Source organism: Drosophila obscura, unplaced genomic scaffold (assembly GCF_018151105.1).
Source record: "Drosophila obscura isolate BZ-5 IFL unplaced genomic scaffold, ASM1815110v1 contig_4, whole genome shotgun sequence".
NCBI classification, from domain to species: Eukaryota; Metazoa; Arthropoda; class Insecta; order Diptera; family Drosophilidae; genus Drosophila; species Drosophila obscura.
Genome location: NW_024542828.1, coordinates 8,835,478 through 8,862,292, shown reverse-complemented (window position 1 = coordinate 8,862,292; position 26,815 = coordinate 8,835,478). Strand labels below are relative to the sequence as shown.

General features: G+C 39.8%; 2 protein-coding genes across 7 annotated transcripts in view; one reads left to right on the top strand and one right to left on the bottom strand.

The window, feature by feature from the left end:
• Positions 1 to 17,003, top strand: part of LOC111065176 (poly(U)-binding-splicing factor PUF60-B) — a 100,799-nt gene extending 83,796 nt beyond the window's left edge. For all 5 annotated transcript variants that reach the window (XM_041594961.1, XM_041594960.1, XM_041594959.1 and 2 more), the window contains 3 exons: positions 10,403 to 11,003; positions 15,426 to 16,126; positions 16,200 to 17,003. In XM_041594961.1, the coding sequence (XP_041450895.1) occupies positions 10,403 to 11,003; positions 15,426 to 16,126; positions 16,200 to 16,692 (1,795 nt within the window). In that variant the 3' untranslated portion in view covers positions 16,693 to 17,003. The remainder of the gene's footprint in view (positions 1 to 10,402; positions 11,004 to 15,425; positions 16,127 to 16,199) is intronic.
• Positions 8,261 to 26,728, bottom strand: LOC111065237. Of its 2 annotated transcripts, none has more exons than XM_022353298.2 (6): positions 26,448 to 26,728; positions 26,341 to 26,380; positions 26,196 to 26,266; positions 8,965 to 9,123; positions 8,803 to 8,881; positions 8,261 to 8,651 (listed from the first exon to the last, which is right to left on the bottom strand). In XM_022353298.2, exons 1-6 carry the CDS (start codon positions 26,511 to 26,513, stop codon positions 8,530 to 8,532), a joined length of 537 nt encoding a protein of 178 aa, XP_022208990.1. In that variant the 5' UTR covers positions 26,514 to 26,728; the 3' UTR covers positions 8,261 to 8,529. The 2 variants fall into 2 exon arrangements, with proteins under 2 accessions (XP_022208990.1, XP_022208998.1); XM_022353306.2 differs by having other exon boundaries at positions 8,261 to 8,441.
• Positions 26,729 to 26,815: the final 87 nt, after the last annotated feature.

Below are 26,815 nucleotides of genomic sequence, written 5' to 3'. Positions count from 1 at the left end.
CAGTTATGTTCTGGACCAAAGGAGATGTTTCAAACTTTATGAAGCTTCCAGTGAGCGCCAAAGCTCTGCTTCCTAGCTTTTGTGTGCTTTCACAAGTAGCTTTTAATGGCATCTCCACAGCATCCGTTGCAACGAAATGTTTGAAATATTTTTTCGGGGGGAATAAAAAGAATTTCAAGCTATTAGAATTCCAGCAGATATTTCAATTTTTATTCCTCATTAATTGTTTAAACAAAAATCATAAAGCCAGAAGTTTTTAAGCAACTTTTATGTCAGGCTGCCTCTCAATTTGGGCAGCATCCTGCTTTTTAATCTCCCTGAGACAGAAAGCGAGAGAGAGCAAGCATTTCCGGCCGGGCAGAGGAGTCCTTCAGTCTCCTGAAGTACGGCGGCGGCCACTTGTCTGCGATGGTTGTCTGGTTGGTCTGACAACCTCTCAAGTGGCATCTTCATTTTCTGTACCTCCCCTGCACCCCTGCACAATCCCCTGACTGACTGACAATTTTGTATGCAAATGCGCAATGCTTGGGGTCTGTGTGACTCCTGTGCTAAATGTCCTTGCCAAATACTTGTTGAAGGATGCTAGGATGTCTAGGATGTGTTGGTTTGCATTTCAGTAATTCGAGTCTGATTTACAGTGCGTTGCCGTTGCCGTTGACGTTGCCCTGCCCAGCTTTTGTCACACCTTTTAATTAACAAAATTACACCAAAAAGCGGGCACAACTTTTTGCCCAGCACCCAACATCATGTCCATTCGCAGCTGTAGCACCTGCAGGCGAAGCATGTGTACATGGTCCTGACATGTTGCTCATTTCAATGCTGTCATTTGTAGGGGTGTAGAAGGGAAGGCAGCAGCACTCGCCTGAGTTCTCATTTCCGAGTGGGTTGACTTGAAAGCATTTACCTGACTGCTGCAGGTCCTTGCCTCTCCCTAGCCCATCCTGCTTCATCGTTACTTGCCTCTCCCTGTTATGTTCTGTTCTGTTCTGTTGCTGTTGCTGTCCTGTCCTGTGGTGTGCCATATGTTTTTTTTTTAATGCACTTTCAAGCACTTAATAAGCTTACAAAAGCACCGACAATTTGCATATGGCTGGGTGGATTGCTTGAGGGATTGCAGGGGGCGGCTTGGAGCTGGAATGGGGGGTAACTGGAGCAGGGGGACAACCACTTACCTTAACCCTTGAGTTTTTCCATGCATTTACATGCACCAGCCCCACCCCCTCCCTTAACCTGTTCAGGAAGCGTATCCTTCTCTCATTCATTCCCATCCTCCTCCTCTTCCTTTTGCATCATGTCTCTGCATTTTGTTGTCGTGTCGTGACTGTGTGTGAATGAGTGTGAATGTCTCTGAGTGTTTGTGTGTGAGTATTCATGTGAATGCGAATGCGAATGTGACTATGTTCCGCGTTTACCTTTTCATCATATTTGAAGTGCATAAGTGCAAGTGCGTTTAGTTCTCTCCCCTCACCCTCTCTCCCTCTCCACCCCTCGCCCCAGAGCGCTCTTTCGCTCTCTTTCCGTGCCGGCAAACTTGCTCGACAATTTAATTTTTAGGTCAACGTAATTTCCGCACTTTTTATCATCATCTTTCGCTGGTTATATTTTTTTTTTGTATGCAGGTACTTTTTGCAGGCAGTTAATCATTAAAAAAGTTTAATTCAAGGCCCATCAAAATAAAGGTCATTGTCTATAAACAGACACATATGTATGTATGTATGTTTGATATGGGTACTTAAAAGCATTCAGTTTGTTGACATTTTGTTGTTGCTTAAAATGGTTAAATATCAATTGGTTTTATTGCGAGAATATAGCATGAAGACATGAAGATTTATTCAGATTTAAACAGAGTTCCGAAGTTCCAGTTTCTAGCCAAAAGAGACTCAGTTTAGGGATATAATTATGTGGCATTGAATCAGTTAATATTTACAATAGGCGGTGTTTCCATTAAATAACAATGCGAACGAATTTTCATTCATTTTCTACAGTTTTCAGTACCTTATGGTACTTTGATATTATTTGATTTAACTTTCTTATAGCATACAATACTCGTGTAGTACATTATGCTTAATCTTGTGTGCTTAAAACATATTTTTTCTTAATTAAAACTCCTTGTTTGCCTATGTTACATTAGTTCTATTTTAATAGATTCTCACAGATTCATCGTTGAGTAAATGGTAAAAATATATAATAGGATATATAATATGATATATGTACATATGTTAGGATTTATTGCATAGAATTTCTCTAAGATGAACAATTTGGGAATATTTATATTTATCATAATTTTCGGTATAATTAATTGATTATTCCATTTTACGCCGATGGCCCTCAGATAACATCCATTCATTTGATCCTTCCACAAAGGGAAATCCCTCGTCCCGCTTGATGAGTACTTGCAGCTCTTTGGTTACTTTCATCTGCAACATTTTGGGGTTCCACGGCAACGAGTACTTCACTGGCTCCTCTGTGCTTTTCCTCTGCCTGCCTCTGGTGCATATTAAATTGCATCATCCCTTAGTACATCATCAAAGCCATCCAACTATATACACACACACACACACACACACACACGCATACGCATACGCACATGTTCCGTAAATGGTGCTCTCCTCTACTCGCTCTTCAGGTGTATGTGGAATGTTGAATCATTTGGGGGCTACCTCAAGCACAGCAAAGCGTTGTCAATTTGATAAGCACAACAAACGCTTAGCCAATTTCGAAGTATTTAACAACGCACACAGATACAGGTACAGAGACAGATACAGATGTACAGACACATACATAGATGGCAGAGACAAGCCCAGCCGCCGCACACCAACGCCCAAAATGCTGACAGACAGGCGGCAACAGCATGTGCAGGCTGGGCTAGGCTGGGCTGGGCAAGGGCAGGCAACATTAGAGGCCGGTATAACCAATCTCCATATTCCTCACTCTCCCTTCCCTCCCTCCTCCCTCTCTACTCTAGCACACACCCTCTCTGACATCTCTGCTTGGACCCCCCACCGCGTACACGTCTCCCTTTGTAGGCTAAGCCATTATCCTCATCAAAATGCATATAAACTGTTGGCGAAGAGCAGCAACCCTTACTTAGCCACGAAGGGGGATTCCCTGCTCCCTGCTGCCTGCTTCCTGCTCCCTGTTGCCTGAAACTGAATGGCTGGCTGGCTGGCTGGCTGGCTGGCTGCAACTAAATCATATTTTTCAGCTGCTCTCAATCTACACCAATTCATCTTTCTGTCTTTTTTTGTTGCTTTTGTTGTTGCCCTTAATCTTTGTCATCTTTTCCAATCTTTTTTTTTTTGTTGTATTCCCATTTTGGTGCTCTCCTCTCTGTCCTCACGCCCTTTTAATGCGCCAGAATTATATTTAGGGGTTGATGATGATGTTGAGATGATGTTTCCGACTGGGGCTGCATCTACCAGGATTTATCCGGCATTTCAGGCTGGCAACAATATTTTTTTTTGGCAAGCATATAATGCGCCACCCTTCGCTCAGCTTCCCCCCACCCCCTACCCCTACTCTACACTGCCCTTACTCTTACCCTTGTAGATACTCTCTCTCTCGTCGTGCTCTGGTACACCCACGAAGGCAGGCTAAAATCAGGGAGTGGTCGGTCGAGCGGCATGCCCTTTTTGTTTTCCCAACACAAAATGCAGCCTTCCCTTCCCTACCCACAATGGATTGGATACTTTTTGCTACAAGTCTGGCTTTAGCTTAATCGCTGGTTCAATATTTCCTTCATATTTTTCGGAGATTTTCATGTATGAATCAACGGTTTTCCCTTTGAATTTTCCCGTCGAAAGTTTCATGTTTCATTTCGAAATGTTTCATCCAGCTTTTGTCTCTCTCTATGTCTCTATCTCTCTCTTTGCTCTCTTTGTGAGCACATTCTGCCTCTCTTTGCTCTCTCCCTCTCTTTCACTCACTAGCTTGCCATCTCTCTCACTCTCTCTGTCTCTTATCAGACTGCTCTTTCGCTCGCACTGCAGATGATACAGCATCCTCTCTGTCTCTCTCTCTCTCTTTCTCTCTCTGTTTGAGCTTTGAATTAAAAATGGAAAATTGATTTTTCCGGTTGCTCATATACACACACACACAGATACATACAACTCTGTCTGTGTGTTCGTGTGTGGATTGAAGGATTTCATCAAGCCGGAATGGAAAGAAAGTCGCTTTCATGTGTGTTTTTTTTGTTTTTGTGGGGTTTTTCGTAGCACTTTTCCGTAGCTTTTCCTTCCGCTGCCAATCGTTGCCAATGGCGCTCAACAATGTTAATGCCCCGACTCAGCAGTAAGCTATAATTAAGTTACAATACTGCTGTGACAGGACAATATCAATGGCAAGCGCCCTCTCTGCTCCGCCGATCTATGCCGCCGGATATATGTATGTATATAACGTATATATGTATATATGTATATCTGCTGTATGCATTTTACGCATAATTTTCATAGATATTTGACACTTTTTTTCACTTGCTAAAGGACACTTTTTGTTTGTTTGTTGGTTTTTTTTGGTTTGTGTGTGAGCGGGCTTTGGGTTCCTTTGGGGGTATATTCGTATTCGCATTCGCATTCGTATATATATTGAAGAGGGCTATCCAAAATGTTAGATTTCTTGAGTTGATTTTCGTTCCGTGATCCGTCATGGTGCCGGGAGAAATTGCACGTACGAAAACCCAAAGTTGACTGAAAGGCAACCCCGGGAAGCGGTCACCAACGTCTCGGTCTAACGGTCGGTCGTTCGGTCGGTAGGTCCCTCGGTCGCTCGTCGTCGCTCGTCGTCGCTTTCGTCATCATCTTTCAAGGGTTGCGCGCGCATTCCCAATTGCAGAAATATATTATCTCCCCCAATTCTTAGGGGATGGTTTTTCTCACTCGCCCCATCTCACTCTCGCCGGCGGCTATACCATTAGCCATCGCTCTCTGTTGCACTCGCTGCGTGTCCCGCTTGTGGAAATTTTGTAGAGCAGATTTTTTGCGCTGTGTATCGGAGTCGAGTCGCAGCTTCGTCGAGGGTAGTTTCCAGTCAGCAGTCGTTGCGTTTCGTATTTCGTATTTCCAGTGCTCAAAAAGCCACCCCCTCGGCAGGCACCCCTTCTGCCACCTTCGTATTATATAGAAATATATATGATATATAGACTTTTCCAAGCGACGCGGACAGTCGCTCTGCTCTGCTCTCTCTCGCTTTCTCTCTCTGGGAGCTGAATTTATGCGGCGTTTCTGTGTCCTATGTCGCCGTCACCGTCGTCGTGCAGTGTGCCGTGTGCTTGTGCCTGTGCACTTTGCCCTGCCACCCCAGCCAGTGCAGCACCCACCCCAGCACCCACCCCTTGGACCCATAAAAAATCAAATGTAAAAACAATAAAGTTACCTCCATATGCTTTTAGCCAGGCTCAGGCTGCCGCTCCCGCTACGGCTCCGGCTGCGAGTTCGAAGCTCTCGAGCTCTCAGTCCTGGCCATGCAAGGGTTGCGCCAGCTCATTTTCATTTTTGTGTAGCATTTTCCTCAATGAAAATGTCAGAGAAAACAAGATGAACTTTTTCCGCTGCAAGCTCTCTGTTCTCTGTGTACTGTGCACTGCTCGCTGCTCGCTGCTCTCCCACTCCTGGCCATTCTCTCGCTCGTTGAATTGCAGTTTTGTATCTACATAAATTTGATGCAGCTGAACGCAGTGCAAGAGGGCAAAGGGCAAGCGACAGGTGAGGAGGAGACACCGCACAGAGAGGCACGTTGCATGCCACCAAGGGACAGAGAGAGAGAGAGAGAGGCATTTTTGAAGCGCAAATCCATGCAATTTGTTGCTGGCATTTTTCGAGTGTTTTCCGTTGTTTGTGGGTGGAAGGGACTGAGGATGGCAGGCGGATCCGGCTTAGTGGACACTGCAAATTGTATTGCAATTTGTTCTGTGGCCTGGGGGATTGGATGGGTAACCAGATTGCAGATTGTCATTGAGGCGGATGTGCGGATTAGAAAGTATTTTGCCGGCAGACAAGCTGTGTAAAAGAGAGTCGTAAAGCAGCAGGGCACAGGTAGAGACGAAGGAAAGCGCATCCAGGGAATGCGATTGGTGATGTCGAATGCTGAATAAATTATGATGATTGCTTGGGCGGGCAGCCGAAGGAGCTTTAGCTTCAGCTCTCCTGCCTTCGATTTTATTTGTGCAACATTTTACAAGGAGCACTTTGAGTGTAGGATAGGTGTCAGCCATTTCCATTGATAGCTTGGGGAATTGCTTTGATCTTTTAATCTACCTTTTATGGATCCAGCCCATACAATTTAGGGCTCCTAAACAGGATCTCCAGGTGTCCTAATAGCCTCTTGAGGGTGTTCCAGCTTAGCTCAGGGAATATTCAGCCTGAAACTATTTGATTTAGCTGCCTGATTCGCATCTTCCCTGCTTTGAATTATTTTCAGAATTTTCTTTCATTTTCCTTAGTATACCATTTGGGATTCCCTTTAACTCGTTAAGGATCCTTTTCCCCGCCAGTTGGATGCCTTTTCTCGTCTTCAGTCTACCTTTTCTTTCCCATATTCTCAACCTAAGGTTAAGTCTATCCTTTCGACAAGATCTACTACTTCTGGTCAGCCTTCATTTACTATTCTTTTACAACTTTCTCTGCTCTTGTTCAGCGATTCTATTCTATCATCCCAAACAGCTTTCCCAATTCCATTTATCATTTCATTAACTAACTGAACTGATGCCCAGTGACTCAGTCAATTCCAAATATCTGCTCTAATAATCGTTTCTATTAATAATACATGCTCGTATCTCTGGTTAGATTTGTGGAATAAATTCAATAACTAGAAGCCCACAGGCTCTGTCCTTCTGTTGCTTTTCCATTCGAAATAGTTTCCTTATGGGCTCTGTTCTGTTCTCTTCCCGAAATATCCTGTTCAGTGTAGTATTTTTGCGTTACCTTGTTTGTGGACTAAGTGCGCCATTAGCTGGGGTGGGGGGGAGGGTGGCCATAAAAAGATGGATGATGACTCGTGCTGTGAGAGGGGGAGGTGGGGATGGGGGTGGGGGTGGTGAAGGCCTGCTGTTTATTTGACGCAATTAAAATACAAGCCACTAGCGGTGGGGAAGCGTGGTATGAAGGAGCGTATAATAGGAATGGGAGAGGGAGGGTTTTAGTGGGGCGGGGGGCACTGTAAGTGCTGCTAATCGAATTACATATAGCGGTGTCGACTGCTGATGTCATCCAGGAACATCATTATTTCCGTTTCGAGCCAACAGGCAAATCCAACGTATTACAGGCCGTCTCCCCCGAACCCAGGAACAGCAACCCCCCTCACACGTTTGGAAAGGCTTCTTTAATATTCCATTTTTCTGGGTCAGTAGCCATAAAATTGACAGACGTCTTCGACAAAAAAAAAAAGAACACAGGAAATATACGTTCTGTTCTCGGCAGACGACGGGGAACTCCTCCATCCCCTAACACAGCCACTGCCAGGAGTTCAACAACCGAAACACACACACACACACACACACATGGCAACATGGGCCCCCTCCCCTCCCCCTCTGGCGACGAGTGTTTGCTGCTTGCCTTTCAACATCTTCATTGAATTATTTTGCAATCTATTTTAATAAATTTCATATCCTTTGGCATTATTTCCCCTCTGCCAAAAATCAATAACGCACGGCGTCTGCGTCGGCTGCGACGTTGACGGCGCTGCCCACGATTTGTTCACACACACATGCAAACATTCAGGGTATATTGGTGTGAGGTGGGGCATTTATTTTCACTCTTCGAGTTGAATATTTTCTCTGTACTTCCTGTGCCAATGGCTCACCTTAAATAAAAGCACCTTGCACTCACACACGCTTAAACTGCTACCGCCACCTGCTGGCCAAGCGGCAAAGTTTCAAGTGCTACTATTCGTCGTGCTAAGGCGCCACTATCGCTCAAATGGTAGGCATGTAGTTAACAAGATATCTACATTTTACAAATTAACATGTAAAACTGCAGGTTCCAACTATGACATCATGGAGCGCCACTGCACTTAAAAATATTTCTCACAAATTTCAAACGGCGGGGCGCCCTAGCGGACAGTGGAGTCCTGGATTTTCTAGTTCTGCTTTTCAGCGCTAGTTTCTTATTCGATCGATGACATAACGCTGCAAACGTATTAAACGAGGGGTTTCTTCTGGTGGTCCTCCTCCCTTGTTCCTTCCTGTTTGCTGGGCTGGTTTACTTTTGAGGCTTCCTTCCCTTCCTGGCGTACTTGAGTTACAAGGTCAATAAATATGCATGTCCTGTCGGTCTAGGGGGTTTTATTTAAAAATTAACTGCGCTTTACAGTGGCTTAGTACGGCCCCAGCTCAATTTTAACTAAATGTTTCGGTCAATAGGATTATAAATAAGACCTCCATGCGGATCTGAACGCCTCCGAATACGAAGCCACCGCTCTCAGCTACTTCTTCGTTTTTTTTTTCTCATCTGTGGTGTGGGGTTGATATGATGGATTAGTGCGAGAATGATCGGCGCTGCCTTGCAACCACCATTCTACCCGTTCTATAAGTTAGTCTTAAATGACTCCCGCGTATACGGCGCCGGCTGCGGCAACGCCGAGGGCAGCACCGGTAAGAACGATATGGGTTCCTAACTTCTTGCCACTAATGCCCCCGCCCTTGCCCTCCTTGTCGTCGTCTGGAAAGGCAAAAGAACATTTTCATGCATTAATTGTCGGACATCCACGGATAACATGAACATTTTCAACACCTCGTCTGAACGACGTGGTGTGAAGCATTGGAATGGCAGAAAGTTGCAAGGAAGCGCTGAAAATTCATTCAGAGCTTACCCGAAGGACCATCCGTATTTCCCTGCAGGGCCTCAATCAGTCCAGGTGGAGTCTCGTACTTCTGATTGTATGTCAAGAACTGTTGGCAGAGATCATTGGCATTACAATCTGCACTCTAGAGTCTAGACGGATTACGATTTTGGGGGGCTATTCCACACTCACCTTGCGATTGGGCGCGGGATAACCCTTGCGGGTCTCCACAAAGGTGCCATTGGCCGAGTGTTTGGTCCACCACACATCATCCCGGGTGACGGCTATGCGAATCCATGACAGTACTTCCAGGGTAAATCCAACCAATGTGATCACTACAATGGGCACTGCCTGTGGAATAAAATATGATAGTGATTATTATGAGTTTTCATAGCTTTATTATATGGGGCCCTCAACCCATACAAAGGCCCATTTTCCTATCGTAAGTCATCTAAAATTAGACATTACTTCACACATTTCAAGTGGAATGACAAATATCTTTCAACAGCGTTTCGCACTCACTCACAAGTTGCCACTTGACCCCACGCAGGCACTTATACCCTATATAGTAGGCCTATATACTCTAAATATGTACAAGCAAAAATTTAAAATCATTTTAAAATTTAAATCAAATAACTGCGTTTGTCGATATTGTCTCCTCCTCTCCTGAAACTCATATTTAAACGCAAATGTGAGTCTCGTCCTCTCCCTCTCTCGATCGAGAGAAAAAGGATAAAAATCCTCTCTTAGCAACATTCAAACATTTAGCAACATTTGAATACCCTACAAAAATTGATATTATTATAATGGAGTTACGTTTGTAACGCTTAAAGTTTCGTCTCCATAACTTAGCTTCTTCTGAGAAACAGGTTCGAAAACCATATGTTAACTGTAATTAGAGCAGAGAGGGTATAGAAACATCGCTGCGAAACAATAACATTCCGATTACCCAGGCAACATGAGTACAGACAACCCAGCAACACATGCAACTAGAGTTTGTCAACATTTATGACGTCGCCAGCGTGACGTATATAGAACGACAATTCTTGATAATCCTGCAATTTTGAAACGGCCGCGGAAAAGGAAACAACAGAAATAGTGTCGAATTTTACCCGAAAATTATTAGCAACAAAATAATAGTATCTATCGATATAATATAAAACATTGAACAACCCTACGGCGCAATCGCAACCGCAGGACAACAGTGGAAAAGGAATAGAAGAAAGAAAAGAGAAGCAAAAGCAAATAAATTTTGAAGTGTCGTGTTGAGAGAACATTTCGTTACCGTTGTTTTAGTTCCATTTATTAACATTCTATTCGCATTAATTCGCGTTCTTGTTGAAGTCAAATAGCAGGCATCGCCCTTGGCAACAGACAGAGGCAGCAAAACGCACGCAGAAAAACGTAGTCAAGTTATCGCTAGAAACCCCACAAACAACTCGAGGGGTAAAGTCCTCTCTATCGCGAAAAAAAAGGTTTATCCAACGACCTTCAAGATTCAGCTGAAGCAGGAAATGCACGCGCTACAGGAAGGCGCCACCATGCTCCACCATGCGGCTCCGCCGCCTCCGGCTGCGGTCCAGCCTCGCGAGGATCTACTGACCGCCGATACCTTCTTTTTTGCCCGCAGCAATCCCATGGATAACGCTGCCGCTGCAGCAGCAGCCGCCGCCGCCGGCCTTATCGATCCACACCATCACCATCCTGATCTGCACAACGCCCTGGTCGCCTCCATAGCCAACAACAGTGTGGCTGCCATTAACGGCACCCTGACCACAGCAGCCGTGCTCAAGAGCGCCGCCGCCGCTGCCCAGCAACAGCAGCAATCCCAGGTGCAACAGCAGCAGCAGGCACAAGGTGCCATAGTGGCGCCTGGCCAGGATCAGTCCCAGGTCGCAGCACAGAACGCCGCCAACGGTGGCGGCAATCCCCAGCAGCAACAGCAGGTCGCTGCCCAGCAGGCTGCACTGGCGCTGCTCAAGGAGAATGTGAATGCATCGGCGGCCGGACAGAATGGCAATGGCGGAGGGGGGGCCAATCTGAGCAACAAGAGCGGCTCCTCGGGTCGCTCCACTCCCAGTTTGACTGGCGGCAGTGGCTCCGATCCGGCTCCGGGCAAACTGTTCGTGGGCGGCCTCAGCTGGCAGACCTCCTCCGACAAGCTAAAGGAGTACTTCAATATGTTTGGCACCGTCACCGATGTCCTCATCATGAAGGATCCCGTCACCCAGGTAAGCAGAATGTAGTCTATGCTTCTGGTATTTTCTATTCTATTCTATTACTATTCTGTATGTATGTATCCTATCCTATCCTGTTCTCCTTTTGTCCTCACATTCTACGTATATTTTCTACCTTTTTCATAATCTCCTTTGGTCGCATTGTTCGCTGTTTATTTGCGTTTTACGTCGTTTGCACAGATTTTCTGATTTACAGCTACAATTTTTGTTCGTCCGTTTTGCTTGTGTCTCTCTTCCTCTCTCTCGGTACCTTTTGCACAGCTGCAAAACTGCCAACTTTTGTCTGTCTGCTCTGCTCTTCAAATCGCTATCTGTCCCTCTCTCACGCACGCACACAATCGCTGTGTCTGCTCAGCTGCTGCGCTGCTGCTGCCACAGAAGCAGAGGTTTAGAATTACAGTTTTTTTTTTCGGTTACGTGCCAAAAACAAAAGACAACGATAAGAAAGGAAGAGGAAGGGCGGCGTAAATCAGGTTTTATATGCAGATCGTGTAAGATGAGTAGATTATAGGGGATGCTGTTACCGAGCACTATATTGAATATTGAAGGAGTGTTTGATAAACTGAATAAATGTTCTGTCTGCAAGTGTCTGCCATCAGCTGTTACCATCCAGGGTTGCCAAAGTCTGGCTCAGCATGGAAATTAAAATATAATGAACTCCAAGTTCTGGCTAAAATTTGGAGCTATTACATGGCTGTTTGTTTTCTTACCTGCTGAACATTCCTTAAATAATTTCCTGTACATTTGAAACCTTCAAAGTGTCTACTGATATATTTCCCCTTCGAATGCAGAGCTCCTGCAACGGAAATTGGGTTTTCAGAATGCATTAATGCATTAAGCAATTTGTCCGCTTGATAAGCGGACAATATCCACACATCCTATGTGGTATGTACATCCATCTGTACACACATTCATTGTGGCTCCCCATCGATGAACGCGCGCCGCTTTTCGGGCAATAAAATAGCAGCTGCCGCATTATACGAGTCCTGTCCGCCTCGCTTGCGCGCAGCTGTTCCTACGATCCTGGGATCGGTGGCGCGATTCAATTCAGGTTATGGCACAGGACAATACCATACAAAAAGGTGGGGTCCGTCGTAGGCTTAGGGTAGTTTCGCTGTTCTCGCCTGCTGCTGCCGCCGCCACTGGGCCGAGAGCCAATTGCGCAATTACGGAACCAGAGGAACTACAACTACAACTGCTTCACGGGGAAGTTTTTATTCGCAAGGCAGCAGGAACAACTCTGAATGATGATCATTGTGCCGCTTGACTAACGGGGTTGGCTGTCCGTCCGTCCTCTCTGTCTCTCATACGTAAACGCAAGTAAACAAGGAATGACACAAACACACACACACACGCACACAGGAGCACACAAAAAAACACCTTTTGTTTTTTTCCCCCCCTTTTAAAATAAGAAGAGACAACACCAAACAAAAGAACGAAGTGGAAGAAAAAAAGAAAAGTTGAAAACTGGTTTACCAACTGTCTTTGGAGTTGGTGGGATATCTAAGGGATCTATGTTTCGGGTCGCCGTTGATAAGGGAAGGGGAATGGCCTTAGATTGCCGCCCTAGGCTATAAGTATTTAAGATCTATCTATTATATAGCTAGCCCTATGTAGTAAATCCCCCGAATGCGCTCGTATGAACTACTAAACATAACATAATTATAATCTACACACACAAAAAAAAACCAAAAACAAAACCAACAAAAATACCAACAATTACCAAAAATGAACACCCAAAAGTGAGGAAGGACAACGTTGGAACCCATCCGGAGAGGAGAAGGAGTCGCAATCAACCAACCAGGATGATGATAATAATCCGATCGGATGCCGAGAGCTGGCACTTAGGTACATTTCATTCAAAACCAAAAACCCTAAACAAAATGAATCGCCAAATATCCTAACTACTGTATAAATGAGAACGTTTAGCGTACTTGAATTACTGAAAACTGCTGGCGCATCGTAACTCTCGTATTTCGTATAATTCTGAGCAAATAATAATAACTGCATAACTGTACTCGTATCTCTAATTGAATGTACTCGTTCTCTCGTACTCGTACTCCTCTAATCTGTACTCTGTATTATGAACTTGGTTTACTTTAGTGTTTCTCTCTCACCCAGAAAAAAAAAACACCACGCATTGATCTTAAGCAAAAAAAACCTTAAAAGAAAATAAAAAAAAAATTAAACTAACGAGTAAATTTTCCATTCACCATACCACAGTTATGAAAATCTAGAAATCAATTCAAACTTTAGCTGAAAGAGGATTAACCCAATATTACTATACCCACACCCCTCCATATTCCATCCTCGGTCCATTTATAGCAGCAATATGAGAACCGAGAAGCGAACCAATATGAATCGAAGATTGTCCTGGCAACTATTGAACTATTGATTGTGTAACATAAATAAGAATATAGCCTTAGATTAATACCATAATAAATACTATGTATATTGCAATACCCCCCGTAATCGGTAGACCTTATTATATATATTATATGTATAACTCTTTAACTTAATGCGAACTTGTTTCTGTGTTTAGTTTTTGCTTTATAATTTTTGGTTTGGCATATAAAATCATATAATATTACCATACCCATAAGCATACCATGTACATTTTTATTTAGTTGTGTAGCTCTGAAAATTTGTATGGTTTTTTTATGTTGTTGGCTTTTAAGTTTCTGCGATCCGTTTCCGCCTTATACCCCCATTAATTGGCCGAAAGGAAGTTGAAAATTATGCTTAGAATATTACCCTATTACCCATAGTGCAAAAATGAAGTACAGATTGTTGAGTTCGAATCGAAAATTCTAGGATATAATCTTTAGGTCTTAACATATCTGTAGATAGTTGTTTACAACCTACCCACCCACCCGTCTGACCCATCCCGATAATCCAAGAATTAAAGATCTCTACATATATTGAAAATATTAAAGTTATTTGAAGGTTTAAATTACACATAGATCATACACACCATATATTGTATACTACTTATATATTCGTTAGGTAGGTAGTCCCATAGTTTTCATCTCTCTCTTTCTCTATATCTCTCTCTCTGGATTAATGTACTATATAAATTGTATCTGAACTGCCCTAGCCTTAAGCGATAACTGTATACCCCCATTATATTGTAATATATGTAATGACTGAGAATTATTAATTAGTTTAAGCAGCAAAGATCATACATTCAAGAATCTCATTCTCTGTAAAAAAAAAAAATACTAAGTAAAATTTAAGTAAAACTAACAGATGCAAAAAAAAAAAAACCAGAAATTGTATGGCAAAAAACCAAAAAAGTGATACGAAAACCGAAAAGCTATAGACCATTATATTAGAACACATACTCGTATAGAGCATTTCCACTCGTTTCTACTTAACGTATTTCTTAAACATAGTGCGCTTTAAACCTATTAAGCAAAAAGCGAGTGTGTTCTTTTGCCTATGGGAACATTTGTAGAGCGTATCAACCTCTTTTCCATCAGTCGATGAATTTTGTATAGGCGTTTTATAGTTTTAAAGCGCACTGCCCCGTACATATCAATTTACTAAAGCCTTACTTATTATCCCCATACACCATATGTAATTGCCACATACAATATATATACCTACCATATATACTATTATGTACCTTAATTAACACTTGAGTTGAGTTTCGTATACAGTGAAGAAAGCGTGAACGAATCTTTTTGGTATAGAGTTTCGTGTACATAGAATATTATCTACTACTGCCACTCCCACATCTACAATTCCTGGGTTTCTAGAGGGGCCAAGACCAAAACCATATCGTAATACTATTTCTATGATATATGTATGTTCCAGTTTAGCAAACGATCGATCTACTTGCGTATCAATCAATCAATATACATATATATATATTCTGTTAACAGAGCAAAAGTATCTTTAGAGCGAATTATTATAGTTTTTAGTTGTGTTGTTTTTTTGGATTTGAATTTATTTGACACTTGTTTTACGTTGTTTAACTCGAGCAAAAAAACTAAATGCAAATTTTGATGCAAAAGGAAAGCGTATTAAAAAGGCCACGCCCGACTCAGTCGATTAAGCCCATATACATGCATACTACTATATACTGTATCTGTGTGTGTTACATATACATATATCTACCTACTATATATACATACGTTTTTATATACGTTGTGGAAGATCGAGACCTTGATCGATCGATTGATTCTTACTTTGTTGGACTTTTGCTAACGTTTCGTAGGAACTTTTACGACTATTAATCCTAGCTATACTATAATAATACAATTTGCAACTTAGTCTTTAGCCGCCTCTAACCCACCACAGCTCTCAACAGCTCTCTTATCTATCCCCCCCAAAACTATTCCACGTGTGTGCTAACCTCTTTTCGTGTTCTCTTGTCTTTCTCCCTCACAAACGACTACTTACAACTTACAGCGCAGTCGCGGCTTTGGCTTCATCACATTCCAAGATCCCTGCACCGTGGAGAAGGTGCTCAAGGTGCCCATCCACACGCTCGATGGCAAGAAGATCGATCCTAAGCATGCCACGCCCAAGAATCGACCCCGTCAGGCCAACAAGACCAAGAAGATCTTTGTTGGCGGCGTCTCACAGGACACCTCGGCCGAGGAGGTCAAGGCCTACTTTGCACAGTTCGGACCCGTCGAGGAGACGGTCATGCTGATGGATCAGCAGACGAAGCGCCATCGCGGCTTCGGCTTTGTGACCTTCGAGAACGAGGATGTGGTGGATCGTGTCTGCGAGATCCACTTCCACACCATCAAGAACAAGAAGGTCGAGTGCAAGAAGGCCCAGCCGAAGGAGTCTGTCACACCGGCCGCCCAGCTGCTCCAGAAGCGCATCATGCTGGGCAACCTTGGCGTTCAACTACCCACAGCACCCGGCCAGCTGATCGGAGCCCGTGGAGGAGGACTGGCCATGAATCCCCTGGCCATGCTGCAAAATCAGCAACAACTGCTGCAATCTCCAGCCTCCGCTGCCCAGCAGGCCGCACTCATATCCCAGAATCCGTTTCAAGTACAAAACGCAGCTGCCGCCGCCGCCTCGATGGCCGCCAATCCCGCAAACTTTGGCAAGCTGCTAGCCACATATCCACAGACTGCGCTGCAACATGTCAGGTGAGTGCTCCGTAAAGCGCAGACTCTGAATGGGAATGAAACTAATCTGATCTGTTTGTCGCTCCCCGAATAGGTATGCACCCTACTCGATCCCCGCCAGCGCCGCTACTGCCAATGCCGCCTTGATGCAGGCCCATCAGGCGCAGAGCGCCGCCGTCGCTGCCCACCATCAGCAGCAGCAGCAACAGCACCAGAACCAGCAGCACCAGAACGCCCACGCCATGGCCGCAGCGGCCCAGCATCAACACCAGCAGCACCAACAGAATCACCACACTGCCGTTGCCGCCTCAAATTCTGCCTCGCAGGCTCACTCCGCCGCCGCGGCCGCTGCCCTGGCGGCCAATGCCGCGAACGGAGCCGGCGCTGCTGGTGCACACAGCCTGGCAGCTGCCCAGCAGGCGGCACTTGTGGCCGCCGGTGGAAATCAACTGAATGCATCTGCAGCTGCCTTGGCAGCGGCCGCCAATCCGGCTGCCTACTCCAACTACGCCCTGGCCAATGTGGATATGTCCAGCTTCCAGGGCGTCGACTGGAGTGCCATGTATGGCATGGGCATGTATGTCTAAGCTTAGGAAGAGGGTTATGTTTTTTGGTAATTTGAATGAAACAGAAACACACACACGACCCCCTAGTAGTAGCCCCCATTAAAACGTACATACATACATACATCCACCCATACCACACACTCACACTCACACTCATCGAGAGATACTCATCTGAAGTTGGTTTTCCTTTGAGTTCGGCTTAGATCGTAGAGAGATCAGATCCCCCACCCCCCACGCAGCAGAGGGGGCATATTAAGTATTATATTTAAGGCGCTCGCGAAGGCGCTCAATAAATATTATAACTAATATATATATATATACACATAAACAAATCATAAGCAATATAAGCAACAGCAAAACAAAAAACAAAACTAAACAAACAAAAAAAATTAGAGAGAAAAGCAAAGCGAAATCAAGGAAAAACAAAATTCAAACCAAAAAGCAAAAATTACGAAGAAAGAAAAAGAAGAACAAACAAAAAAAAAACACATTAAAAAACCACCGATTGTGATTGCGTTTAAATGTAGCCGTTAATATATATAATTTTTTAGTGCATAAAATACAAAACAAAAAAACATTAAACATTAAAAACTAAATAAGAATTAATAACATTAAACATTAAAAAACAAAACTCAAAACATAAAAGTAAATATAAAAAATACATATTTATAAAAGAAGCGAAAAGCAAGGCATGATGAATCTAATAACCAAGCAACAAAACTAAACTATAACGAAAAAGGCGCTCGTTAATTGAATGTGTTAATATTTTTTTTGGAGGCCTAAAACTCAACGAAAGAATGAAAGAAGAAACTCCTGCAAATGCAGTATTAATTACATTTTGCTCAAGACAAAGAGTTATAAATTAATTAATATACATAAAACATAACTAACTAAAACAAACAAACACACACACACACACACCTAAACATAAACTATTATTTTTAGTGGTTTAGTTTAGTTATTGAACTCGAATTTAATTCATCCCCAAGAGAACACACACACCAAACATCACCCATACACACCACAGAAAAATACACTGCATCTACTATCCCCCTCTCCTATCCTATCTCATCTCTCTTTACTCTGTTCTGTGTACTTAATCATATTAATAATAATAATACTACAACAAACAACGAACAAATCTCTTACGATTTGCGTACTGTGTGTGTGAATCTCTGTCTCACTTCATTGGATTTGATTTGATTTAGTTTATAGATATAGTTTAGTCTCGAATCAACCATGAAGTCCTCGAGCATTTGTAGCAATTGTATTATCGTAATCATTTTTGGCATTTGCATACTATGATTTTTGGATGAATTTGATGTAGTCTGACGACGAAAGTGCTCTCGAAACAGCAACAGCAAATCCCTAGGGCACCCACTACTAATATATCTCTTTGTATTTTCCATAATTTCTACTTATTATCTATCCATCTAACGCCATCCCACTCATAGACCAGGTAAAATCCCTAATTTTGTTGTAGTTTATTGTCCTATCAATGGCACAATATTAGTTTTAAAAAAATTATTTTGTAATTATCTTTACCTGTAGCATTTGCATTTGAGTTTTGCATTCGACAAATACTTCATCCATAAACATAAAAAAAAAACCCAACAAAGCAAAAAAAATAAGCAACAAAGAAAAGAAATGGAAAAGGAATCCGGAGATATTGAAGCTCCTGGCTAGCTATGTATTTGTCACATATATTTGATTCGCTTGCATGAAGTTTAATTTTAGTTTTTAGTTATCATTTTGGAAAGTAATATTTGCGTATGTAAATACCTAGTTTATATACTACATTACACCTACACAAAAACACACACACACATTATATTGAGAAACATTTGAAGTAATTATGTGTTTAATAAAAAAAACAAACAAACAGAACAAAAAACCGAAAGCGAAACTTTGCCAATGATTTCGAGCAAACCATTATTTGTGTTTTCTTATGATTTGATTTTGGTTCGATTGTATATATATTTTTTTACCCAGATATGTATGTATCTTTAGCTATTATAGACATTATTATTTGACAAACTTTTATCTGTTGTATTTTGCTGTGCTCTTCTCTCTGTCTCTTCCTGTCTGTCTCTGCTCCACTATCTCAGCCATGTGTAGATGTTGAAACATCCCGTACATAAAAAAAAAACAAAACAAAAAAAAACGGATCTTGTATTTGTAAACCCCATTCTTGTAGTTTAATGCCTGGAGGAGGGGTGAGTATTGTTGTATGTATTATCATTTCGTATACCAAAGATATTGAATATTAACCGAAACTCTAAACTCATTTCACCCACTGCTGGACGGATTCGAGACTCGTATCCATCCCACCCATATCGTATTGACCCATATCCACCGGCAGCTACTAATTTATGTATTTATTTATTTATTGTTTAACGCTTAAGACTCTAACGCATTCCACACGTGCTATGGTGCCATTATTTACTTAACAATAATAATTATCATTATCATGTTTGTTTTGTATACACCGCCTCCTGTCAGATCTCGATCTCAGAACTACCATTGCTTTTAGCCTAAGATTGAGATTGTGTCCTGCCAATCCAACGAAATTATGCAAACCAATTGCTCCTTTTTTTTTTTAAAAACACACAAACACACACACACATTGATTACATATGTATGTTCTATTGACATACATATATACTTTATATTAAAACAAAACTAAAAACCAAATAAAATTATATTTATTATTGATTAATGCATTTTCGATTTATTTATATTAGCTGATAAACGCAAGAAGTCAAAAAATGCTCTCATAGTTGTAATACAAATTTGAAGAATACAATACTTAGTATCATTTGTACCTTTCGTATGCTTCAACATTCATTCAGCATTTAGCAGTGGAGACGGACACCAGAGTGTCTGTCGCCCAATTCTTAGTTCTTTGTAATCGTAAACAGTTGCCACAGTCTGAATTCGATATAAGCAACAAAATATACAACATCCAATACTACCCACTATAATCCAATGAAATGTTTTTTTTTTTCTGTTCTATACTCGTACCGAAAATATATACCCAAAGTAGTAGCTTGCTCATTTTGATAATGTATAGTAACAGATCGAACATACATACATATGTACTTATTCTAGCCGCTCTCTCTCTCTCTCTATATATTTCTATGAATATATACATATACATATTCTATATATATTTTTTGATAACCCCAAACAAAACTCAAATAGAATCGGTAACTTTTTTTTGCTATGTTTTCGTGTCTCGTGTAGCGTCGCCAAGAGTTTCCTATATTCAGTGCAAACGAAAACAAAATAAAACCAACAAGCAATATATAATTGATTTTTCATTCATTATTCATCGGTCCAAGAACAACAAGAACTTAATGTAATAAAAAGACCAACATTACACACCTCGAATTGGAGTTTATTTTGTTTCGTTTCTTTTACTTGTACACACACACACACACACACATACAACATAGTTAGTTATACATACCTATAACTATATATACATATACATATATATGGAACAAACGCATGATGAAACATGTTTTTAGTAGTCAATTGAGTAACATCTTTTACGTACTATATACTCGTGTATACAACTACAATAGCAATCTCCAAGAGTATGCAGAGACATGGACACCCCATACATACATACATACATAGTAAATACTATTATCTGTCACAGTTGTGTAGCATTCCCCGAAAGACCGAAAACAAGTTCCCCCCCAAAAGTCCGGCATTTAGCAAGGCATTATCATTTACATACTCGTGTGTACATACTTACATACTCGTACTCACACATACATCATATGACAATAAGATCAACTGTGTTTCAGCATTCAAGTGTCAGTATTCGTAAACCAAATTACCTAACAAACTGAGCAAAGTACTTATACTTATACTACATACATATACATACATACATACATACTTGCATACATACATACGTATATGTACTATGTATAATCGATAAGGAATGGATTCCATGGATTCCCTGGATGGAAAAGGAAAACAGTTTTTAGCAATTTGTATAGTCGGGTTAGATAGTGTGGAAAAGTGTTCTCTCGATCAACTGAAGTGGCGAAAACAAAAACTTTATAGATATTTACATGCATATAGTATATATACAGATTAAAGATACAGATACATATACATATACAGATATATACACATACAGGCGATGATATTTAGAAAGACCGTGATATATTCAATTAGTAAAACCAAACAAAATTTATATATATTATATATAATATGTACATATATATATCTCAATTGTAGAATTGAGGCATCGTCTCTCAAAATGTGTCAAATTGCATACTAAGAGTAGATTTTTTTGGTATACGTATACTCCGTACACAAAAAAAGAAAACATTTCATCAAACAGAAATTGTTGTGAAGGCTACTAAAAACAACCACGCATATCACTTGGATTGAATGGTGTCGTCGAACGATAGAGTTTTCCAATAATAATACCCATAAAACCGAAAATAGAAAACCGAAACCCAAAACTTTGTTAACCCGTGTAAGGGAACTCGAATCTCTAGGGAAGGAACCATCACAGGAAACGAGTTTTCTTTTTCGTGGATATGGTTTTTAGATTAATACACAACGAAAGTCGTGTTGATTTGAGTGACCAATGAGGACCAAATTTTTAGCGGAATTCCAAAAATCAGGTTATTAGATCCTAAAAAAAACAAACAAAAAACGAAACTGATATCGAAATCGAAATAGTTTAACTAATTAGTATCTTTTCAGTTGACAACTTGGCATTTTTTGGCTTCTTGTTTATTGTTTTTGGCATTGTTATAGTTTCCTTATAAACCAAGCGCTATAAAATAACACCCAACACTCAACCACTCACCAACACCCACAAACAAAAACAAAAAACACAATACACTCTCAACAATCTAGTCAATTGATGTGCATAGACACAGAACTAACACTCCAAAAGCTGTAACCACAGTGAATGGTAAGTATAAAGTGAAAAATCAACAATAAACATTTAAGAAAAACGTATAAAACCAAAACGAACGTACACAATAAATACTAAAAGCAATTATTTCCCCTGGCGTATGCCGGGTAAATATAAAAACAAAAAACACATACATATAACACATTCAAAATGCTCTGAAATAAAGTTTAATTTATTGAGAATTAGTTTTTAAGCTGGAACCTATGCCTAAATGAACGTGTTAAATAATTTCGAAGCAATGCAGACGAGTGTGTTCAAGGGCTTTGAACCACAAGCTATATATGTTTATCAATTGCTAAAATTATATATAAATACATGATATATTCTAATGATTAAGACGCGAAAGTGAATGGCGGCTGTTTATGCTCATTTCAGAGGCTTAACGAAATGCTAAAATCAAAGACAAAACAAGAGTCGGCAGTGTCGTCATTCAGAGGCCGATATACTCGTAATTTAAGTGTTAAGTGAAAACAAATTCAAACAAAATATATACCAAAAAAACTAAAAGCAAAATATATATTATACTATATATTTAAACGAGAAACATGTTTTCTTATACATATAGCAAGGAAGGAGATGATTACTTTTACCAGCTCGTAACATATCAATTATACTGAGCTATATTTTGAAAAGAAAAGCAAATCGTAACGAAACGAACGAATTCAACACCAAGTTCAATTTTTATGCATTCATACAACAGAAGGACTTCCATGATAAGTCGACAACAAAATGAAAATAAAAACCACTAAATATACAAAAAAATGTATAAAAAGAATATAAACCAGAGGTGAGTAAAACCAACAAACGAAATTCTTTTTAGCAGAAAGAACTTTCCTAAAGAGCAAAATAAAAAATAAAATAAAAAACAACTTAGACTCGTCTTCCAGCAACTAATCGAAATGACAAAAGTTCTTAAACCAAGAGTACTAAACATGGAGAAAAACCTTGAGCAAAATTTCGGGTATACCATTTGAGTTAAATTGAGATTTGGTTTGTCTAGCACCCAGGTATTATTTCATTGGGGAAAAAAAAGAGCTCAGCTTTTGGCGAAACTTCTTAGACGTAAATCGAGCAGTACAATTTTTGCAACGAGGAATTTTAAACGAAAGAAAAAAACACCACTAAAAGGAGATGTATAGGTTTTGATTTTGATTTTCAGCTTCAATTTTTCCCCCCCCCCCCCATATATGGTTTAGACCGGATATAACTCCAAGACAGAAAAAAAAAACACTTTTCTTAACTAAAACTGTTGTACATTTTGTTTCTCCCCAGAAGTGAGGGAAAAAGTTGAGGTACGAGAAAAAACCAAACTATGTAAACGATAAGCAAGTGCATTATATTGAACGATTTGGTATAAAACATTTGAACGTTTTAGCCATAAGTTTTCACATATACATACATATATGAGATATATCTTTTAGGCCATAAGCAAAACCCAGTATGGAATCCCCCGTTGAATTGAGTTTAGTTTGTGGGCCAATATCTGGCAGTAGAGATTGGCAGACAGATTTGCAGCCAACATACATATATACTATTGTATGGATATATATGTATATGGGATGGTTGTCCTTTGTTTAGCCTGTAATGAGAAACGGATATATTATATATATATATATATACTATATACAACACCCTGTAACTGTAACTGTAACTCGTAACTCTTGTAACTTGTAACTGTAACTGCTGTCGCTCTATTTCTCGCTCTATACTTGTAGCGATGTTTAGACACTCATATTAACAGACACATATTAATTCTTTCTATATATACAAAGGACATGTAAACGGTATTTACTCTCTTTTTAGTCTAAATCCTTTTTGAGCCCAAGAAACCCATGAAAAATCAAAACGAAACCAATTGCTGATACAAAAAACAAACAAAATATATACATATGTATAATGTGAACCTGTATAATTTTTCAATTGACAAAACCGCTTGTCTTGGCTTACGAAACCCCATTTTTGAATTGAATTGAAATGAATAAATGAAATGTGAAAGAAATCTTTACAAATAAAATCTTGGCATTTTATTTTCAAATTGAAAGCATTAACCAAATGAATGAACAGCAACACATTTCCATGTAATTTTTGATCGTACCGAGTAGTAGTTTGCACGCAATTATTTTTGCTGTACAATGCACCTTAACAACAAAACAAAAATCAAACTAAAAGTGTCTGTTTAACGTAATGTAATGTTAATGTTTAGCATTAAGATTAGCTCTAATTATATATTATACAATAACATATACATATATATATCTATGTATGTATATGGTAATCAATTAGTCGATAGTTGAATTAGAAACCACCGTCATATTAGACTTTGTAAAATGTACTTTGTATAACGTATGTATGTACTCTCCGTTTCGTACTTCGTACCACGTAACCGTAACCGTAACCGTAATCGTTCAAGTAAAAGTAAAAGTAACCGTAAAAGTAACATTAAATGATTGCCACCATCAGTAATATCTCAATATCGATTTACAAAGATATATTACATAAGTACACCATTTGCATTAGCCGAAGATATTATTATTTGACCCCCGTTTAAATATCCGGTACTCAATATATTTCTTGGGATTTTTTTAAAATTTGTTTGGCTCCGTTTTTCTAGAACTTGTTCTATGGACACTTCATAAGTATATTATTATTACCTTCCCATTTCCAGTCCTAAAGGCCCAGTTCTGGGCTGTTTCATCTACTATGAGTATCGGGTAATTTATAGTCGGCAGTACACTCGACTATACCCCTCCCGCATAAAATATTTTCCGTTTCAATATGTAATTTACACGCAAAGAGTACTTGCTTTTGGTAGCATCTGATCGATCTTTAGTTTGTTATTCATTTTTTGGTTTTCAATTTCCACCTTTCTATTGTATGATATAATTATGCTTTTAGCGCAGTACTTTCGGTATTTTCATTTAGATCCAACATGATTTGTACATACTATACAATTTGTTCTTCCACTCTCTATATTAAATTATAATGCTCTAAATTGTTGCGTTATCTAGGGCATTCAAGGCAAATGCATGATCCGATGGCAAACAAAAAAAAAACAAAACGAAAGAACTCTATATAAGAAAATATACATATGCGGACAATACCCCTTTTTAGTGTGAACTCAAAGTTTATTAGAGCAAAAGGTAAATCATGTGGAATCAGCAACAATTAACAGTCAGATAAACATACATACATACACATACATATAGTGCTCGTTTGAAGTACTTACTTACTTACATAGACGATGTAGGGGACAAAAAACGTATAAGCAATATATATACACATACATATAACATATAACTTTGATACCGATGTGTTGTTGTTGAGGCAAAACTCAAGTAATACATATATATATACATATATATTTGTATTTTAAAGAAACGTATGAAAACGTATGCATGATCTTGAAAACAAGTATATAACGATGCAAGCAGCTAACATTAGACCCTAAGAGCAGTGTTGAAAGATGAACCAATTTAATGCTAAAACGTATACATACTATACATAACTATATAGAGTATGTATGTATTATGTATTGTATACTATAGTTGGGTGTCTGAATGTAAAAGAAAAAAAAAAACATACATATTACATATACGAATTCTTAGCATTGAATTGTAGTTTTATGTTGCCCAGTGTTTGTGCAGTTGTGTACTAATGAAAATACAATACCAAAATTTATATTATACGAGTATATACCGCAAAACGAATATATGTTATATAGGGAGATTTCTCGGAGAGAGCTCTTCGAAATGATTTGAAATGCTGTTTCCTTAGCTTCTTATGCAGTATAATTACTATATTATTATTATTATCAAGTACGGACTTATAAAATTATATATAAAGTATTCATAGATATATCTAGTATATTAGATCGTAGCACATATACACACACACACACACACACACACACACACAAAACACTCATTCACACAGACAGACAGCATACAGACATCCGTTGGTAATGTGTAAACTTAAATTTGCGTATAAATTTGCTGTTTGACCCACAGAATCCACACGAAACTTAAAAACCAAAACTCATCTTAATTGTCGCAGCGTAATAATATAATTAATTATATTATATACATATATATATATATATATATATATGTATACATATATACCACAATAAATGTTTCACATAAAATATTTTGGTACTGTAGTTTCAAAACAATTTTCTTTCGTGCATTTTCCACTCCACACACTCTCTCTCTCTCTCTCACACACACATCCAGTTTTCAGTTTGTAATTAAAAATCTTACGCGTAGTTAGTCTGGTACATTAGATATTTAGTTGGAATACCTACTACACACACACACACACACACACACACTCACATAAAAGTAAGTAGGACCATTTACTTTAAGCACTCATTTATCAATGGAATCTTTTATTAGAACTATAACATCTATACTCGTATCTAAAACAGCTCTAAGCGTCTGTTAGAGGCACGTTATTTAGGCGTAGACACGTATACACGTACTATAGAAACCACCTACATACATATATCATACACTTTTGTACATCGATTATAGATTTGTTGTGACTGTACTTGATCTTGATCTGTACTTACCCCCCAATGATGCGCGAGGGCCTCCTTTGAGAATACAACGCTTGGCTTTGTGAAAAACGGCTGCAGATTCTCTGCAAGGATACAACCAATAGATCAGCCATACGATCAGTCAGTCGCTGGCTGCCAATCAACAAAAACAACTTACTTCTCTCCATTAGAGTGCGCTTTACTGGGAAGCGAAATATCTAAAGATCACAGGAAAAAAATGAGCATATCCGGTCGAATTGCTGTCGACATCGGTTTGGATCTCACCCTTGTTGTGGGCACTGCTAGCAGAGCATTTCGCTTAATCCCCACAGTCCAAATACGAAGCGCCATTTGTTCAAATTTTACTAAATTTCAGGTAGCAATCACGGTTAATTTCGAAGAATAGTTTGTTCGGAATAATCGTGTGAGAATTTTGGTGAGCAAAAAAATAAAAAATGTTCTGTGTTTCAGCCAAAATATATTTAGGTAATAAAATGTTGAACACGAGAAATTTAGTTTAATTTCCCCACTTTTGACGTTCTATGTTCGGACTATGCCAAAAGGTTCCTATATGAAAATAAACTGTGTGATTGTATTCTGTTAGGTTTTTAAGAGATCTAAAAGCACCGATTACTGTAGTCACCTCAAAAATA

What these genes read in the sequence shown, in the direction of transcription:
- LOC111065237 (XM_022353298.2), bottom strand. Translation starts at nt 26,513, where the DNA reads ATGGCGCTTCGTATTTGGACTGTGGGGATTAAGCGAAATGCTCTGCTA. An exon ending in TAGCAGTGCCCACAACAAGG is followed by an intron (nt 26,381 to 26,447) that starts GTGAGATCCAAA and finishes TGTGATCTTTAG; the next exon opens with ATATTTCGCTTCCCAGTAAA. An exon ending in GCGCACTCTAATGGAGAGAA is followed by an intron (nt 26,267 to 26,340) that starts GTAAGTTGTTTT and finishes GTATCCTTGCAG; the next exon opens with AGAATCTGCAGCCGTTTTTC.